Source organism: Hirsutella rhossiliensis (assembly GCF_020360975.1).
Source record: "Hirsutella rhossiliensis strain HR02 chromosome Unknown scaffold00022, whole genome shotgun sequence".
Lineage (NCBI taxonomy): Eukaryota > Fungi > Ascomycota > Sordariomycetes > Hypocreales > Ophiocordycipitaceae > Hirsutella > Hirsutella rhossiliensis.
In genome coordinates this window covers 819,653-839,156 of record NW_025408688.1, presented here as the reverse complement: position 1 = coordinate 839,156, position 19,504 = coordinate 819,653, and the positions used below count along the sequence as shown (strand labels likewise).

At 54.8% G+C, this 19,504-nt stretch overlaps 4 protein-coding genes across 4 annotated transcripts; 2 read left to right on the top strand and 2 right to left on the bottom strand.

Annotated features, from left to right (window-relative positions):
• Positions 1-4,685: 4,685 nt before the first annotated feature.
• On the top strand, positions 4,686-5,804 carry HRG_11817 (uncharacterized protein; the record flags this gene model as incomplete). The annotated part of the gene is made up of 2 exons (XM_044870287.1): positions 4,686-5,009; positions 5,142-5,804. 2 exons carry the CDS (start codon positions 4,686-4,688, stop codon positions 5,802-5,804), a joined length of 987 nt encoding a protein of 328 aa, XP_044714782.1.
• Positions 5,805-7,477: 1,673 nt separating this feature from the next.
• Positions 7,478-8,629, bottom strand: HRG_11816 (ATP-dependent DNA helicase PIF1; the record flags this gene model as incomplete). Its single annotated transcript, XM_044870286.1, has 5 exons — positions 7,478-7,563; positions 7,623-7,894; positions 7,957-8,042; positions 8,225-8,300; positions 8,352-8,629. 5 exons carry the CDS (start codon positions 8,627-8,629, stop codon positions 7,478-7,480), a joined length of 798 nt encoding a protein of 265 aa, XP_044714781.1.
• A 1,718-nt stretch (positions 8,630-10,347) lies between these two features.
• HRG_11815 (reverse transcriptase (RNA-dependent DNA polymerase) domain-containing protein) lies at positions 10,348-11,160 on the top strand (the record flags this gene model as incomplete). The annotated part of the gene is made up of 2 exons (XM_044870285.1): positions 10,348-10,464; positions 10,525-11,160. 2 exons carry the CDS (start codon positions 10,348-10,350, stop codon positions 11,158-11,160), a joined length of 753 nt encoding a protein of 250 aa, XP_044714780.1.
• A 1,784-nt stretch (positions 11,161-12,944) lies between these two features.
• On the bottom strand, positions 12,945-18,463 carry HRG_11814 (PIF1-like helicase domain-containing protein; the record flags this gene model as incomplete). The annotated part of the gene is made up of 20 exons (XM_044870284.1): positions 12,945-13,114; positions 13,165-13,336; positions 13,391-13,769; positions 13,835-14,021; positions 14,063-14,270; positions 14,494-14,769; positions 14,837-14,901; positions 14,991-15,382; positions 15,442-15,533; positions 15,729-15,961; positions 16,027-16,228; positions 16,272-16,313; positions 16,360-16,497; positions 16,584-16,668; positions 16,776-17,026; positions 17,193-17,395; positions 17,466-17,603; positions 17,657-17,762; positions 17,828-18,272; positions 18,330-18,463. The coding sequence occupies 20 exons, from the start codon at positions 18,461-18,463 to the stop codon at positions 12,945-12,947; spliced, it is 3,918 nt and encodes a 1,305-aa protein (XP_044714779.1).
• Between the last annotated feature and the right edge of the window lie 1,041 nt (positions 18,464-19,504).

The following is a 19,504-nucleotide window of genomic DNA, read 5'->3' as shown; positions in this document are numbered from 1 at the left end:
AGCACTTCGTGGATCGCAAATTTCAGCGAAATTCCGGCGGAACAAGAGGTCAATCACAAAGGCGTCAGCCAAATTGGAAGAAGAAATGCTACGTTTGCGGCAAGGAAGGTTGTTTCTCAACGAGACATCCTGAAAACGAGAGAAAAGCAGCCAAAGAGAAGTATCTACGAGAGAGGCTTCCACGGTCAATCTCGTTCGTATGCTATGTTCTTGGCTGACTATGAAGGAATCACAGGATCAGGATGACTCGAGCACCGAGGAATCCGATGATTCTGACTCCTCTGACCCTTATGAATCGTTCTACGCTGCTGCGACCTTCTGTCCAACGAAGCTTTCCATCATCGGATCTCTCCAGTAGGCATCAAGTTATTCAACGGTGACGAACCCACACAATTCATACTAGATCGTTACTCTCAAGACTCGTTCAAGGAATCATGCCGGACACAGGTGCGGCATGCATATCGACGGGAGGAATCGAACAACTGCGTGCTCTCCAACGAGAGATGCCCCAGTCCAATTCCGTGATGATCGCAAGCCCGAACCAGTTAGATTTGGTGCAGGAAGATTGAAACACCACTTGGCGTGATCACCTTGAACACACCAGTGGGAGAGGTTGATTTTCATATAGTCAACGTGCCAACGCCATTCCTCCTATGCCTAGCTGATATGGATCGGCTCGGCGTATATTTAAATAACGTCACGAACGAGCTCGTTGGCAATGGTGTGAGCGTTCCAGTGATTCGAAGATGGGGTCACGCGTGGTTCTTCTTGCGGAAACAAGAGGCATCAGTGGCATATCTCACGGAGGCTGAATTGCGGCGCCTCCACACGCGTTTTGGTCATCCATCCGTGTATCGGCTGCACAAGCTGCTGAATTCGGCTGGCCATGATGTGGAAATCGAAGCTCTGGAAATGATCAAGAAGTTCTGCCACTACTGTCAGATGAAATCCGACCCGCCACGAAGGTTCAAGTTCAGCTTGAAGGATGATTGTGACTTCAATTACGAAGTCATCGTTGATGTCATGACATTGGGTGGCAGACCAGTCCTCCATGTTGTTGATCAAGCCACTGCCTATCAGGCAGGAGATTCCTATCCAACATGACGGCCAAGGAAACGTGGCTCGCGTTGAAACAATGTTGGATGGATACATACCTTGGACCACCCGATGTGATCACTCATGACGCAGGCACGAATTTCGCTGCTGCCGAGTTCCAAGCAGAAGCGAAATTGATGGGAATAACGTGTCATCAGGTGCCTGTGGAAGCACATTGGGCTGTTGGGAAGGTTGAGAAGTATCATGTGCCCGTCCGAAGAGCATATGATATATTAAAGGCAGAGCTGAAGGATACCGTGAGCCCTGATCAAGTCCTTCAAATGGCTTTCAAGGCTGTCAACGACACAGCCGGTCCGGATGGCCTCGTTCCAACCCTCCTCGTCTTCGGTGCTCTGCCTCGAATGACGATGGATTCGCCGCCTACACCTTCCGCAATGGCAAGAGCTAAGGCGGTGTGGCGAACGATGTCAGAGCTGAGGAAGATCAACGCCCAGAGGAAGGTTCAGACCGCGTTAAATACGCGTAATGGGCCTGATACAGCGTTGCGCCTGCCCCATCCCTGGCGCTAGGAAGCGAAGTTCGCGTATTTCGCGAGAAGCACGGATGGCAAGGCCCATATAAAGTGCTCGAGGTGACGGATACGGAAATCGCAGTTGACCTGGACAACGGACCAGCGAAATTTCGCAGTACATGCGTCCAACCGTACTATCGTCACCCGGAATCGCTCCTTCCTCAGTTGCAACCCGACCCTAGCCCTAGCCGCACAGACCCATCAACACAACAATCACTCCTTCCCTCAACACAATCCGATCAACAACATCCTCTTCAAAACCCTCTTCCCCTTCCACCCACAACTCAACAACCTCTTCCTCTTCCTACCACAGAAGACCAACCCAAACCTTTCGAATACCCTGAGCCAAAGAGGCCGCGCAGGCGTGGCCGACCTAGGAAGGATGCTGCACAAAATGGCACATCAGAATCCACTATTGTTTGCTCACCCGTTCAATTTATCGTTCATCATGAAGCTAATGCGTTTCTTGTTCGAAAAGAAATGGAACATCTCGGCCTAGCCAAGCGGCTACGAGCTGAAGGAAAGATCACAAGCACCGGTTTCCCATTTGAAGCTTCCGACACACTCGAGCTCACGAACCTCCTCGCCGCTGGGGTCATTGTACCCGAAGAATTCGATGCGAATAAACATGGTGGATATCGTGTCTTCAAATCACGAATGGTCAGAGAGGTTAAGGAAGAAATACTGCAACGCCATACGAGAAATCACGCCTCGTTGTGCAAGGATACAATGATGATGGGAAACGTGGGATCCTCACACAAGCCCCTACCATCAGCCGGCCCGCACAACGCGTGGCCTTGGCCTTAGCACCGTTTCTCTGCACACGGGATATGTTCATCATGATCAGAGACATCACGATGGCATACACACAATCCCAGACCAAGCTGGCCCGTGTCATCCTTGCAGCCCTTCCTCAAGAACTCAAAAGAAGATATCCAGAGGGAACAATCCTGCGAATCGTGAAGCCGCTATATGGCATCGCAGAGGCAGGAGCCCACTGGTTCAACACATATCACGACCATCACTGCCGCAAGCTTAATATGGAAACCTCTTCGTTTGACCCGTGCCTTCTGATCACGGCAAACAACATCGCCGACAAGGACCTGTTTGGCATCGCGGCCTTGCAAACGGATGACACATTCATTGTTGGCACAGATGCATTTCTCAAGATCGAGGAGAAAGAACTCTGCTTTAAGGCCAAGCCAAAAGAGATTCTCCAAGAAGGTTCCATCTGCGACTTTAACGGCAGCCGCCTGACCATACAAAATGGCTGTGTCATCGTCAGGCAGAAGGGCCAAGCCCAAAACCTCGAGGAGATCAATCTTCAGGCATCAAGTAGGCATCAGGATTATGCTGCTCAACGCGCCCGGGGGGCATATATCGCTTCGATTTGCCAACCCGAAGCAACATACGATTGTTCCGTTGCGGCACAAGCCCAAGAGCCCGTTAATACCGACTTCAAGGCTTTGAACAAGCGGATTGAATGGCAGATCAACAATCCCGACCGTGGCCTATGTTACATACCCATCGATCTCGAGAGCGCGAAGATCTTTGTGTTCACCGATGGATCATTCGCCAACAATAAGGATTTAAGCTCTCAAATCGGCTTTGTGATTATCATCGCCAATGAGACCGCGCAATCAACCGATTCATTTTCCATCCGCGGAAACATTCTTCATTGAGCTCAACTAAATGCAAGCGCGTTACTCGAAGCGTTCTTGCATCAGAGATCTATGGATTGACATCGGGCTTCGATCTCGCATTTGTGATCAAGCAAACGGTCAATACGATCGCACAACGCCTTGATCTGAAGCAAATCCCGCTCGTCATTTGCACAGATTCCTATAGTTTCTATGAGTGCCTCGTCAAACTTGGCACCACAACAGAGAAGCGACTCATGATAGATATCATGGCGCTGAGGCAGGCATATGAATCAAGGGATATTGCGGAAATCCGTTGGGTCAACGGCGCAGATAACCCTGCCGATGCTATGACGAAGGCATCACCAAACAGCGCCCTCACGCAGTTTATTAGCGACAATCAGCTAAACGTGAGGGTGGAAGGATTCGTTCATCGCAATAACACAACAATTCTCGACGAGATTTAATCGGTTTTTCGTTCCCTTCTTCTGCTTTACCGTCGTTCTTTATTCCATTCACATTAACGAGGAGATCCTCGTGTCCATATTCCAACGTGGGACCGATGGAATCAGCTAGCGCATCCGGCGCTCGAAATGCGGCCCATGATGGCGTGTGGCAGAACACACCCAGTGTGGGGAGGAGAGCTACAGTCAGAGCACACTATCCAACATAGTGATGCATCGTGGTAGGAGTTTGTTGGTGTTCTTGTTCGTGTTTTTCCTATCTCATCTTAATTCGCTGTGTTTGGTGTGTTTTGGTGGATTGATTAGTGCGCGATCATCGATTTAGAAAGAGGTTCCAGTGTTGGATCCACCTGTGCACTAGGCACCGATCGCGCACGTATAACTAATCGACCGCGCTAGTCACGTGCGAGTAAGAGGTGAGACACAGGAGGAAGGTCTTTGCACACAGTTTGTATGGGACACGTTTCCTAGTTACACAAGATATAACCAATTGAACCAGTTCGAATAACCTCACTGCAGTGAAGAGCCTGTCCACAACTTCGTCAATATTTTCCGGTGTCCCTCCAGCCAATACTATTCTCCCCGCCGAAAGTTCGACCGGGACCCAGGCTTCCAACGTTACCGACAGCGTCTACATTGAATGGAATGAACCGTGGGCGGAGTCGAGATCTACTCTGACGCTACTATTTGTGGTGAATTCCGAACTGCTATCTAATAGCAGTATTCACGATAAAGCCTTCGAGTCGCTGCAGTCCTTGAGCTCGGACTATGTCAGATTTCTTGCTTGGTATCCCTATCCAAAATATCAGTCCCCGCGCTTGAACCCCGAACATTACCGAATCAACCTGCACGACAAGTTGGAACTTTACCTACGCAGACCAGTTACTGGGTGACTTTTTACGGAGCACACCTGGCAAAATCCACAGTGTTGGCTTCAGCACTACACCAGCCTGGATGTGGATCAGTGGGCAGAACAAGTATCCTTCCGACGTCAACGAGATTGATTTTCGCTATAACCAAGGAACTCAACTTCGCGACCCAAGCATGACGGAAATCGCTGATTACTATCGGCGCATTGTCAATTGGTACGTCAACGGTGGATTTACCGACGAATGCGGCACCTACCATTATTCTGGTCATCACTGGCCTATCGAGCTATGGGAAGTTCTAAACGAACCGGAACTGGAGCATCAATTTACGCCAGAACTGTACAACAAATTTTACGATGCCATAACTGCGGCAATTCGTGAAGTTGCGCCCAAGATTCGATTTGTTGGGGTGGGCTGATCAATAAGACCATCGACTGGGTGGAGACCTTCATGGACTCGAGCAAGCACACCCTGAACAGAGCTCGGCTGGCTCAGCTACCACCATTACGGCTGGCCGGACCCCAACGTAACCGATGAGCAGGAGCAAGCAACATCGAGCTTCCAGCAGATGGACGATTTCATCCTTCAGGTCCAGAAAATTAACCAGGTTCGAGCGAGATTGAATCCGGGAATGCGCATTGGGTTCGGCGAGATCGGCACCATTCTCCAAAAAGCAGGCATACATATCACTCCTGGATACGTCATTTCAGATGAGTATTGGGTGTGGAGTGCAAGCGTGTTTGCCTATGTCTTTGCAAAGACGTCGGGGTTGGATATCGACGCCATCGCGCAAAGTCAGCTTGATGGATACCCTGGCCAGTTCGAATCAGTATCCATGGTTGACTACCGGACGGCCGAGCCCAATGCACGATATAGGGTTCTTGAAATGCTGCAGAAGAACTTTCAAGCGGGGGATAAGCTTCTCAACACGACTTCAGCAGACGAAAAGGCTTACCACGCTCAAGCTTATCGAACTGTTGACGGCCAAAGAAAGCTGCTCTTGATCAACAAAACGGCCCAGAACCACACACTTACCATATCCAGTTTCAACCAGGGGCAGGCACAGATTTGCGACGTGAGCTCGGGTTCGAATCCTCATAGAACGGAAATCGTTCAAGGTGACGAGATCACGCTTACACCTTTTTGCAACCGTGATCCTCATTCCCAGTTGCTAAAGGCACGGCCTCTCAAATTTGTAAAGTAGGGATTTTAGCGTCATGAAAGCGAAAAGGCCCGTCCGGCAATGTCGCTTGTGCACCATGTGCAGGGATTTGTTACCACGGGTCAAACAATCAGATCTCTCAACCTTGTTCCGATTCTCGCGAAGGAGAGAGCAAAAGTGGGCATAAACGTGGATAAAGGGACTTTTTGAAGGTCGAGTATCATACGATCAGATATTGTGTTGATCGCTCTCTCCCCGGTTGCCTCCTTTCCCGTCCAAACAGCCCCTTTTATATCCCTCCGAGCTTCTCCCAAGTTGATATCCCGTTTTCAGGTATAGTATACATTCTATCAGGAAGAGGGCACTTCTTGCCACTTACCGAAGGCCACGTAAGTCATCTACGTCAGCAACATCAGCTCCATCTCCCCGATCGAATAGCTCTTCTAGCTATGAGATCGATAGTTCAGTCTCTTGAGGTCCCCGAGCCAGTAATAGCTATGCCGGACTCCTCAAAGGGTCCCCGTTCGAATAGGAGATCCTCCGGATCCCTCAGTGGTCCAGGAAGAAGAAATAACAGTCTGCAGACTTCCCTTCTTACCTGGTTTCAAGCTGTATTACCTAGAGAGACCTAGAGACCTCAACTCGTTCGGACCTTCTTCTCGACACCGATGAACCCTCACCTGTGTTCCTGCAACGATCCGTCGACAAGGATATATCAGATAGCCTCTAATAAGCCGCTTAACGACTGCGCAAATATAATTACTTCCCCTTGGACAGAAATAAAAAATCTCTTTGTAATTTGGACTGGCAGTCGGCCAGTCGTATGGTCTCCCTCGTCACTATCACAGGTACTTATCCGTCTTCAATCGAGAACAAGCGAACCAGCTTCCTCCGCACCGCCCAGGCTGCGACCACAAGATCCAGTTAGAAAAGGGTTCCGATGGCAAGGAGAAAGAGCCGCCGCGGGGACCGTTGTACGGCATGTCACGAGAGGAGCTCACCAAGACCAAGCCGGGTTGACCGCATTCCGAGTTCCGCCGCCGACCGCGGACTCGATCCCGTTTATCGCGCCGCCGGAGAGCGACGGTTTGCGGTGCAACGATTCCACTTGCGGTTTCGTCATCCACACAGTACGCGGCATGCAAAGAGCATTGCAGGAATAAACACGGGTGGACAAACCAGCAGAAAAGGGGTGGAGACGCAGCCAGTCAGCCGTCATGGGATTCGAAAGAGTTGGGAGAGATTATATAGTAAAAAATGGTGTCAACTATATGTGACTCTTATCTTTAGAGTTTGTCTTCGCAAGGCCTCACAAACAGCACAGTGCACGTGCTCGTCATATTGAATGATTCGAATTTTATGTACTAACTATCTGTTTACGCGTGGAAATAGACTTTGGCTTCATGTCAACAAAGTCCATGTGATGCATTTTGCATATGGATGAGATGAAGTGGGATGGTTTTCCCTCCAACTAAGCTAAAATACTTCGAACACCCGTTAAGTTGCCAAGGCAAGGGGCTTAACGGCTGAATATCCAGCCCGAAGGGTGAACATCGTATACCTGCAATTCAACTTTCCTAGGGGGGACCCCCTAGAACCCCCCTTTCGCCTGCAGCGGCCATCCAGCTTTTTAAACCGCTCCTTGACTGGCCCAATCTAACTATATACCCTATATCAACCCTCCCCCTTCCCTGTAGCTTATAGGAAGACGTCGTTTAGTCAAGGTAGAGTGGTGGATACGGTGCATCGCTCAGCTGTTGACCCTGACGCCGTTGTTGGTCAGCGAGGCGCATCTTCATCCCTGCTTTAGCCTTTGTAGTTAGCCGTAAACGCAGCACGTAGGGAGACAGGCTTATAAACCTTCCGTCGGCGTGTGGTTATAGAGGCTCTGACGATCGAAAGGCGCCTCAAGGAGTAAGCCTTGCAGCGACGTAACCCGTGACACAGCAACATAGCTAATACCGGCCTGGAAGTCGCGTGTAGCGAGATCAGTAACTATTTGCTCCTTCGTTAGGCTCTGGCATTTGTGAACAGTGATGGCAAATGCCACCATCAGGGGAAACTGCGTGCGAGCGCAGGTCTCGTTGCCCATAAGGAAATCACGCCTGACTGGGAGGATGGGTGAGATTTTCCTGCCCTCGTTAGTTGTTAGATATGGCGGTCCGTCGTAGCTATCAAAGTCCACCATAATAACGGCCGGGGATCTTCCAATGGTTCGGCGCCTGGGTTCCAGGCGATATCGTATACAGTACCCTGGGCGCCGTTAACTAGGCCAGCTGGCTGCCATAGGTTAGTAGTGAGCATTACCCTGGCGCCCTTAGCAACAGGGAACTTGTTAGATAGATTGCCAGCATTGTGGCTTGGTGCCTGCCCGCGCCCTTGCCCTGATTCTTTGCCTCCACCTGTATTGCCGGGGCGTTGAGATGCACCATATGCTCGTAATTGTATTCGTTGACCCGGGCCCTGGTAGAATACACCCGCAAAGCGGCCCTGAAGCTGTCAACATCGCTCTGCGTTAGCCTGGACTGTACCCGACTGCTAAGGAGGTTCCAGGACGGTATGGATAACTTGACTTCACGCAGTTCCTGCAACGCCCGACGGAACTGAGCCTGATCATCACCAGCCTGGCGCTGTACCGTGGTCAGGAAGACGGTGCGGTCAAATAACCGGTAGGCCACCTGCCCTCTCCTTTCCAACGAAGACAGGCTGGTGCTAGTCGAATACAGGGGCTTCTGCCGGACTGGTGGTAACTGGAAGAAATCGCCCACAAGCAAGACGCTCACACCACCAAAGAACTCGAGGCTACGCTGTGGTAAGGCCTGTCGCAGACGGGAATCGATCCGCGCGAGCTGCTCAATCCCCAGCATGCTCTTTTCATTGATAACGAGGTATTTGACGTGCCGTAGGCGGGACTGAAGGGCGGCTGCGTCGGCTGGGGGAAGGTCGGTAAAAGCACCACCTACTGGGAGGCGTAGCAATGAATGAATGGTGCTGCCCTGTATCTGGTTACTCGCAACGCCTGTTGGAGCTACGCGGCAAATAGGGCTAGGATTCGGTAGAGCGGCCGCCTGAAGATGGGAGGAAAGCACCTTGATAAGGAACGACTTGCCGGTGCCACCACCACCATCAACGTGGAGAAGGATTTGGGTGGGATTTCGCGCCTGGAAGTGGCCCATGAATGTGTCGTACACGAGCCGTTGTTGCGTATTCAGCGTATTACGCCAGTGAGGCCAGGACCTCCACATCGTTGGCCATGGGGTGGCTAGCGATAAGGTCCTTCCAGTAGCCATCTCGAAGTTCCGGATATGTACCCACATGCCGTGTCCAGTCGTAATGGACGTCGATATCGCGGCGGCCAAGAAGGTCAAGATCTTCCTGGGTAAGGGGGTGGTCAGGTAAAAGGGCAGCGAGGCGAATCCAGTCTTCGTCATCAAATTCTTCCTCCACAGGCAGAGCCTCATATTGATCATCTTGAGGCTGTAATCGAGCCTCTTTTGGCTGGCCGTAATGGTCATCACCATGATTGTGATGCTGCCAACAATAGGAGAAGGCCTGAACGTGGGAACTAAAAGCCTGGCCGTCGAAAGTGAGGAGCTCATCAAGCCGGCGATGTGGGTGATTTAATGTCAGCTTTACACGGCAATAATCTGGCCATTGCTGGCCTTCTGGAGCAGCCTGATAGCGAGGAAAGTAAACCAACACACGGGGCCTGCCGTTGACGTTACCTGGCCGCCATTGCTTCCATGCGGAAGGGTCTCTAGAGCGGAAATTCCAGTGTTTGAGGAAGGAAACGTAGGTCAGGTCCTTCAGGGCTTCCGGGCGCTGACTGTACTTTCGTAGACGTTGGGGCCTCGTCAACCTCATCGCCGTCAATGCGTAGGGAGCGGGAATGTCTGTCAGGATGACGGCAGTCAATGTATAGGCATATTCGTGAGCCCTCCTGTAACGGCAGGCCGAGGAGTAAGTGGCTAACCTCCTGCTTCGAGTAATCCCGTTCAGCAACTAGCTGATCCAGGAGCTTTGACGTGAAAGAAATCAGGGGGTTGTGGTCCTTGACCCGGGGCATCAGCGCCTTCCCAATCTGGGCAAAAGACTCGCTCTTCTTTTCTGACTTGGAGCAGTATTTGGCTGCGTAATCGATCACCTGCTGGAGGCTCGTGCAGGGAGAGACATCTGTATTGGCTAGCCATGCAACGGTAAGCAAGCGGTTGTAGTGGTTAATCTGGCCATCGTTCCTCTCACCCCTAAAGCTCCAGTGCTTGGAGTGAGGCAACTTGTCAAGGGAGGCTAGTAGGCGCTGTCCGTGAGGAAATCCAAATCGGCACTCTACCTGCTTGGTATGCTTATTGGGCTGCATACAGTAGTTGTTGCAGCGGTGGCGTTGCACGCGGTTGACTACCATCGATAGGAACTGAACGGTAAGGGGCTGCTCCAATAGATTGCTGATCAGGGGATTCCCTTCCCCAGGAGCCTGTATTCGCTGAGGTGCAAAGCTCGGATCTGCGTCCGTGGCGACCTGCAGGACGAGGACGACGGACGGGAGACATATGCAGCCACCCTTGCAGCAAAAACCTTCAGAATCGTGATGGCAATCGCAGCCCGATTCGGTCTTGACGTTAGACAATTCGACGTTGGTAACGCCTTCCTGTACAGCGACCTAAAGAAGGACCATCCCGTCTACGTCCGGCTCCCGCAAGGCTTTGTAGAACTTGGTTTCTTGAAACCTGGAGAAGGCTCAACCATGATCGCGGAACTTGACAAGGCCTTGTATGGTCTTCGAGAGTCTCCACTGCTCTGGTACAATGAGATCTCCCAGGCCCTCAAGGAGGCAGGGATTGACCGTACGGATGAAGAACCTTGTGTGTTTACCAACGGCAAAATCCTGGCTCTTGTCTATGTCGACGACATCTTGATTCTCAACCCACGGCAAGAGAAGAAGGCGGTAAACGACCTGGTCCAGCATCTCCAATCCAAATACGATCTGCGCGAAGAAGAATTTAAGTGGTATCTTGGCATCAGAGTTGTAAGGGATCGACCAAACAGGAAGATCTACCTCTGCCAAGACGCGTACGTCGAGAAAATTGCGCGAAAGTTCAAGCTCAGCGACTTGAAACTCCGAGTACCATCAATCCCCATCGCGACGATCCCGCTCGTCAAGTACAACGGGCAGGCTACCAAGGAAGAGATAAAGGCGTATCAGGAACGAGTTGGATCCTTGATGTATATCGCGGCCATGACCAGACCCGATATAGCACGAGCAGCAGCCCAGCTCGCGAGGTTCCTGACAAACCCATCGCCTGAACACCTTGAAGCCGCAAACCAATGCATCCGATACCTATACTCAACGAGATTCCTTGCAATCATGTACGACGGGATGCATCAGGAGAGGTACTTGTGATCGCAAGCGACGCGTCATTTGGAGATGATATCGAGACCCGTCGTTCATCGCAGGGATATGTGATGATGTTGTTCAACGGACCGGTCATATGGAAAGCTGGACTCAAGACACAGTCACGACTTCAACCACCGAAGCAGAAATTCTCAGCCTAGAGAGAACAACCAAGGAGAGTTACGCCCTGGACCGACTATTAGGATATCTCTCTTGATCTCGGGCCTCTGAAGATTTACTGCGACAACCTTCAGTCGATCCGACTAGTGGTTGAGGAGAACCAGAGAATCACGACCAAGTTGCGGCACGTTGACATACAGAACATGTGGCTAAAACAGGAATTCAAGAAGGGTAGGTTCCTAGTGGAATACTTGAAGACTGATCAGATGCCAGCAGACGGATTGACCAAAGCGCTATCGAGAGCGAAATTCGAGCACTTCAGATCGATGCTGAATCTGACAGATATCAAGAGGAAGCAAATTTGGAAGTGGGATGTCGATGACCTTCTAGGTCAGGCTGGTTGTGATAGCTTTAGCAGCGTTGACTTGATCACTCAACGCTGGGGTGTGTCGCATATCAAGCCTGCCTAGGATGATTATTCATGAAGTGGCGATGTTACTCGCAACGCCGCTGTTGCCTGCTAGGCAACCACTACCGGTACTGCGTAATCACGCGACGGACCTTTCATTTGCGTATAAAGAGCTGCACAACTCCGTGCGTTCGTTCATTCACTTCTTGTTCTTTAGATAATTCTCATCAATTGCCTGATGCCATCTCTGACCCGTGTGGAGCCAAATGTCTGACAAGCTTCCGTTCGCTTGACTATGGCAAACCTATTTCGGCGTATATCTCAACATCAACCGACTTCAAAGTCGCGCTTGCATACGCCAAGCATCGTAGTACACAGAGCAAGGGCACTCATGGATATGTCTATCACATACAAGCAACGCCGAATGTGATTCCTCTGTCCGGAAGCATGGACCTACTGTCGGACGCCAAAGCGTTGTCCGAGTATGACGCGTTGGGCGGGATACACTGGGACCAAATCATTGGCTGGAATGCAATACCCCTGGACTCCGCGCCCGAACAATTCGCAGAATATGAGGCCAATCCAGAAAAGGACCTCATCGCCAATACGGAATATGACCACAAATACGACCAGTATTCTGCTAGTGGCCCTCAGCCACAGCTTGATGAGAAAAATTAAGATCCAGCCGGAGGAAAAACGGCATATCAGTATGCCATAGACTTCATGAACAGCGTGGGGGATGCTGTGGGGTGGAAAGGGAGCTTTCCCTTATTTACGGCTCCGGATCATGCAGAGAAAACAGCTTTGATAGAGGCAAAAGCCAAGGAAGCCGCTGAGACAGCTCAGCAAGCCAGCAATGCCGCCAATGATGCCGAACGGGCAGCTACTTCGGTCGACGGTGAGACAGATCATCAAGCCGCCTTTGCTGATGCAGAAAGGGCCGTTAAAGCAGCCAGAGGGGCAAAAGACCTTGCCAAAAGGTAGCCAGCCTATGCCAAGACTATTTTGCTCTTCGTACGGATGTTTATGCCTTGAGGAACGAAAGGCCTTCTAACGTGCCCGCAGACCCCGCCCTCTCCCCAAAAGTTCTCCGCCCTTGATTGGTCCCTTGTGATTGGTCCCTCCTTGCCTCCCTCCTCGTTGGTCGCTGCCCTTCCCCCGGCTTCTGTTGCCTTTTCGCGTGCCTTATCCCACCACTAGGCGCCTCCCACCCTGTCTGCCGCCTGCCGACTCTTCCCGCCTGCCGAACTCTTCATCGCGTCACCTAGCGCGGCCGCCTTGACTCTTCAGCATCACCGTCCAGCCAGCGCAACGCCTCCTCAACGGTCCTCTCGCTCAGTACCTCGAGCCTGGCCTGTGCGGCAGTCATCTCCTCGGGGACCCGGTTGCCCACCAAGTCTCTGTCCCGCACCTTGGACACGAGCATGATGCCGTCTAGAGTTCGGCAGCGCGATAGCTGCACGTACAGGCCGTACGGGTCGCACTGCGAGGGCACCACCGTTCCATCCATCTTCGTCGTCCGTGTCCTCGCAGCTCGAGGGCCACGCGCTCCAGCGTTTTGCCCTGCACCTTGTAGTCCGTGCACGCGAACGCTGCTGCGCACGGCAAACCCTTTCGGCTGACGTCGTTGCGTTGCCACGGCCTTTTTCGCTGGCACTGTATCTTAACGGTCATGGGTGTCAACAAGATCGTGCCCGGCGGCATCCCGACGAAGTGGAGATATCTCGTCGTCTCCGATTCGAGAATGATCCCCGCCGGCGGCCCGAAGTGGATCGTCATATCGGCCGAGATCCGATGCCCCGGGTACGCCTTGTCGACAATGACCTCCACCGCCGAGTAGCTCGCGCCGTTCACTAGCTTCAGCCCCTGGTGGGTGTTGTGGTTCACGACGATGGGCATCCCGGCCACGAACATGAAGACGGCCGGCACCGGGATCGCGCTATCGTCGCCCTGGTTGAGTATCATGATCGCCTCTTCCTCCGTCGGCAGCTCCTCCTTCCACTTGTGCTCGGAGATGAAAATGCGCATCGTCGACCGCTGCTGGACCCGGAACGCCAGGCTCGCCTCCATGTTCAGGTTCCACCGATTCCTATTGAGCGGCGTCACCACGGTGATGCCCGTCTCCCAAGGGATCCGCCTTCCTCCCGGTAGCACCTTGAGTTGAGGAGGTTTAGATCCGTCCGATCCTGCACGCCTAGACGGATCCGCTTCAGCAGCCTCTGCAGCTCCGGGTCGCCGGCGGCGCGCATCTGCTCGTCCAGCATGACGACCGTCGTGAACCTCTTCCACAGTGCGTGCGCTTTGTCGTGCTGGTGACGCTGCTCGGCCTTGAACGAGTTGTCTACGTCCCACGAGATGGCCGCGCTAGGCAGGACGATCGACCTCGATGGACCGGCCGGAACTGCTGAAAATCTCCGCAGAAGAGGACGATGGGGATCCCCCCGAAATCTTGCCGCGATCCGCGAAGCCGGCGAAGCCGCTCGTTCACGGCGTGCAGCGTCCGCGCCCCGAGCATGCTCACCTCGTCGATGACGAGCACATCCTTCTCCTGCCAATCCATTCGAGACTGGCCGTGGATGAACCGCTCCGCCTGTTTCGGCAGCCGCACCCCGTCAAGGTCTTTGACCATGTTCGCGCCCCCCGCCCCTTGGTCTTTAGTGAACCCGCAGGCGGAGTGGATCGTGATGCCGTTGATCCGCGCCGCCGCAGTCCCCGACGTCGCCGTGATCAGCAGACGATTCGAAAGGCTCTTTTACTGAACAGCTCGACGAGTGCCTCGATGATTCGCGACTTGCCGGTACCGCCCTCGCCACCGACGAACTGGCGCAGCTGGCAGGCATCGCCCCGTCGGTCTGCTGCATCAAATCGAGCTGGCGGCATATTATCAGAAAAGCGATGGACTGCCTCTTGTTCAGCGTCAGCCGTGTTGCCAACACCTTGCCCGCCGCGAGGAAGGAGGTTGATGGGCCAAACTGAACGTCCATTCCCGCCCCTGCGTCGATAGCGGTCTCGTCGGAGTCGGCCATCGTCATTTCGACCTCGTCCTCCCGAAACCGGTCATCACCCTTCGCAACGCTGCGCGGCGATCGCTTTCCCAGGCGGCGGGCGTGCTTTGTATCCCTTGGATCATCCTCTCCTCTCCTTCGAGGCACTTACCTGCTGCGACTTGATAGCCTTGACCTGATCCTGCGGCGGTAGTGCGGCCCCGGAAAATACCCGCCCTGGCATGCTTAACCGCCTCTCCCTCGTTCGATCAGCGCCGTGGCCTCGAGCTCGGCCGTCGAGCGCAGCGCCGATTGCTGAAACCGACAGAGCTGCTGTATCATTGCCATGAGCTCCGGCGACTTGGCCGTCACCTGATTCGCTCCCACTGCACCTCGGACGACGTCGATGAGCCGCGTTGCGTCTCCGATGCTGTTGGGCTGATATGTCGCTGCAGACTCCGCGCCCGCCTCGCCTGCTCCACCCTCCTCGACGTGTGCGACCGTCGGGTCGCCATCGCCGGACGAGGCTGCCCATTGCTTGGCGTCGCGTTTTGCGTCTTCGGCGGATCGTCGAAGCAGCTGCACGTTGTCGACCAGACATGATATTCTCGGGGCCATAGCGTCTCGAGCCCGCGCCCAGATGCTGTTGATCTCACCTGTTCCTTCGCCCAGGAAGGACTCCCACGGCACGAACAGCGCAAGATGCTGCACGGCTGCCCTTCAGGGGTGGGTTAGCTCTCCGATAATGCCCGCTGACAGAGCAGTTGCCATACACACCTCCGGTAGCACGACTCGTCATCGTAGGTGAAGTCCTTGCTCAGGTAGCCGTCGAGGCAGACGGTAGCGTGCTTGCCCGGCCGCCTGAGCACCTGAACCCAGCGTCGTCCCGGCGCCCATCCATCCTCGAAAGACATCTCCCCAAGCCGCCCAGCTCTCGTCGTTGCCGATGCGTTTCAGTCTGACGATCGATATGTAGTCATACAGGCATAGGCCTTTCAGCAGCTCTCCCGGTGCTGGTACGCCTCGACGTGGGAGATTCTCAGGCCTTCTTCTTCGACGACGACCGACTCATCCAAGGTGTCATCCGTAGCCGCAGCGCCACTGGCTTCTCGGAGATGCCGCCATCGCCGAAAGACTTCCCAGTACAGCAGAGAACAGTTCAGGTACGCCCACGCGCTGCTGTCGGTGAACTCGGCCGGATATCCGAGAAGGTGAGCGACGACCTCGACCTGTGATAGCGGACGCTCCGTGAACACGCGGTTCGCCACTCTCATCAGGAACTGTCGCGTCCTGTTCCCTTGACAGGGTCATCGGTGGCAGCGTCTCCGCCACCGTCCCGCCCTCCGTTTGCCGTGCCATCACCTGTTGAGGCGGCCAGGAGCTCGGCCGCGGCCGCCACACGCTTCCACACCGGGTCCTCCACCTTGGTCGCGTAGTTCGTGACATAATAGATGAGGGCCATTGTCTTGCGCTGCGTCGCAATGAAGGAAATATCATGGTTGTGCCGGAGCCCGACAGCAATAGCCTCGTTCCATCGATTGACCATGCTGTGTGTCCTCCGGATCTGCAGCACCCCGTCTGCCGTGAGGGCGGTCTTGTCGACTAACCTCCATGGCGCCTTGAACCGGCAGAGGTCCCTTTCCGCCCTCCTTTGCCCAAGGAATACTTCACACAGGTCGGGCTATGCGTGTGCACCTGCGTCGCGCCGGCACAGAAGTTGGCCTCCTCGATAAACGCGGCCGAGAACTGCGCGGCGTTGTCCAGCAGGGAACCAATACCGCCCGTCACAGATCGCTCCGCTTGCACGGCGCAAAAACTTTCCTGGTCCAGATCCTGCCTTGCACGTCAACCCGGCCCCACTTGGCCATCAGAAGAGTACTTCAGGCTCCCGGTGGCACATCTTAGGTAGGCATTCTTACCTCTGAGAAGACGCTATCGATGTATCGGACGATTCGCTCGCGATACGCCGCCTGATCCTCCCCGTGGATGTCGGCAAGCATCGAGCTGAGATGCGCGTTCCCGTGCAGCCAGAGCAAGCCGTGAACATGAAGCGCCCTCGTTCGTTCGTCTCCACGGCGCCATAGTACTTGCCGATGCGCCCGAATACCGACTCTTCACCGACCTTCACGTAATGATCGAAGAACAGCTTCATCTCGCGGTGGAAGAACACGGCCGAGCTCATGGGATCCGATATCGCCAGCCGTGCCCGCTTATACGCATCCCCAAGGCCTTCTAAGAACTCCTCGGCCGCGTCGGGATCGCGTGTGCGGTATGCCGCCAGTCGCAGCTTCACCGGGTTCGTAATGTCGTTCGGGTTGATGGTGAACCAGATGGCCGGCACGCCATATCCGACGATGAGCGACTGGATTTTCCGCCGCATATTGAGACGGACCTCTCGACATGGGCTGCCGGTGGCCGTAAAGCGAGAGGCTCCTGAGAAGCTCCTTCACGTCACCATCGGTCGTCTTACCCGAGCTCTCCAACTCGACCCTCGCCGCCGCTAGCCTTTCTGTGGTCATCGAACGCACGATGCGCTCTACCTTGCGGAAGTTCTTCCTCCCCACACTCAACATGCTGACCCGGCGGTTCCTCGACCGCACCCCCATGTTGAAGACGAGAAATGCGAAGATGTGGTGCAGTGCAAATCGACCACCATGGCGCCGGAGCACGATCTCGGCCCACGCCTGAAGGTTCAAGCTTCGAGACGATACGGGGTCTCCCGCGGCCGCCTCTGCCTCGACAGCCCTGCCTCGCAAGTTGGCCGTGACCTTCCCGCGTCGACCATGGTCTCTTCAACCAGCCTTGGTCCCCAACGCCAAATGGGAACAGGGTCGGGAACGTCCTGGCAAAGAAGGACGCCTCAAAGGAATCGGTAAACTCACCCCCGCGAAACCCGGATGTATGGCTCACAACCACCGTCGCCACGCCCCGAACCCCGGCTAGGGACCCGACCCACGCTCTCGGCCCGCACGGCCGTCGTCGGCACCTTCACCAACAGCGTCACAGGCAAACTGCAGCTTCTCCACGTCCGCGACGTCTGGCGGTCCGTCGAGCGCGAACATGCCAGAAGACGTCACCTCGTTGATCGCTGGAACGTTCTGGTCGGGGCAGGCGTCACTTCCATCGCGAACCGCGCCTTCTCCGTTGGGCCCGTGACCTTCACCCTGGCCGCCGGCTTCTTGTCCTTGGTTGAGCAGGGCGAAGAGCTCCTCGATCTCCACCGGCCCTCCTCGTCCACGGCGCGTTCCGTGGGCGGCACAACGTGCGCCGTCCGCGCTTTCTCCCACCCAGACGGCTCGTTCCGCTCCATACGATCGCACACCGACGACGGTACCCCGTGTATCGAGTCTCCCCAGCTCTCCATCTCCGCCGCGTCGATCTCGATCTCGGCGTAGTGGGGGTTGTTCCGCTTCAGCCAGACAAGGGCCCTCTCGACCACCCGCCGCCTCACCGACAAGAGACTCGACAGGTCGCTCGGTGCCGGCTTCTCCGCGCCCTGCCACGAGATGTGGATCTCGTCCAGTGCTTGCAAAAGGGGGTGCGGGAGCACTTTGGTGGCCAGCTCCTGCACATTGTTCGGAAACACTGTGATGTGGCCCCTGACATGCCTCGGATACTTCACGCTCTGTCTCTGCCCGCCCGGAATGCTATATCTCGTGACAAACCCGTAACATGAGTTCAGCGAGATGAGCTTCTCTTCGACCGGCGTCAGTCCCTTGAGCTCATCGGGAACATGTGCTCGCAGCCAAGGCGACTGTGAAGGTGGATCGCCGGCGACAGGCTCCTGCGCGCCAGGCATCGGCCACACTCGGCGCACACCGACACGGACTCGCCCTCAGGAAAGCAACTCCGGCATGAAAATGGTGAGCGGCCGCCCTTTGGTACGCAACTTGACAGCCAATGATCCCATGTAATCCCCTCAACTCTCCTCTCGTACACTTGCGGTAGCACACCATGCAGGTCCGTATCGGCAACGTGCTCGCATCGTGGAACGCCTGATAGAAGTCTCGCACCGTCGACACCTTCCTCTCGAGCGGTATTGGCGTGCACCACGTCTGATCGTTAGACAATCTCTCCTTCAAGGCAAAGTCTTCCTCCAAAAAGCGCAGCACACTCGCCAGGTCTTCGGCCTGCAGCTCCCGTCTCCTATGCCTTCCGATTCCACTTCGGACCTGTTTTATCGGGCGCCCATCCCGGCTAGGAAGACGGGCTCTCTTCTCCCGCCTCCGGGACTGCCTCTGTCCGCGCAGCGAGCCGTCCGCTGCCTCTGCTGCGCCATCGTCCACACCCACCTGTGCCCTTGGCCGCCGAACCGGTCCCCGACGGAGCTTGGGCAAACCCCATGCAATCGATGCTGCAAATTGCGCCGTTCGTCTTAGGTCTTGGAAAGTCGTATCCTTGGGCTGGATAGGTCGGAGCGTCGGTCCCTTTTCGAACGAACATCCGGGACACCGCCGGTCGCCGCCTTATCTCCCTGCCCGTCACCTTCAGGACCCTCTCCTGGGGCAAAACGGCCGATGAAGGGCGGACTGTCAGAGCCCACTGCCCCTGGTCTCCACGTTCTGTAGGCAACACGAACCTCGGAAGCGGACTCGGTGACTGACGTTGCGCGGAATTTCCGCTGCTGACCAAATTACGGGACTTCCGTGCTCTGCTTGACCGCAAACCGCCTCGCGGCGGTCTTCTCGGCAGTGACTTTGCGATCGCCCCTGCATGCTTTCTCCATGCGGTTTCTTCGACCGCAGACTGCTTAGGCTGAATCAGCCGGAACGTTAATGCTTCATTCGCCACTGATCTGTATCTCCCGAACCGCCCCAACCTTGTCTCCCGTGCTCCGTGC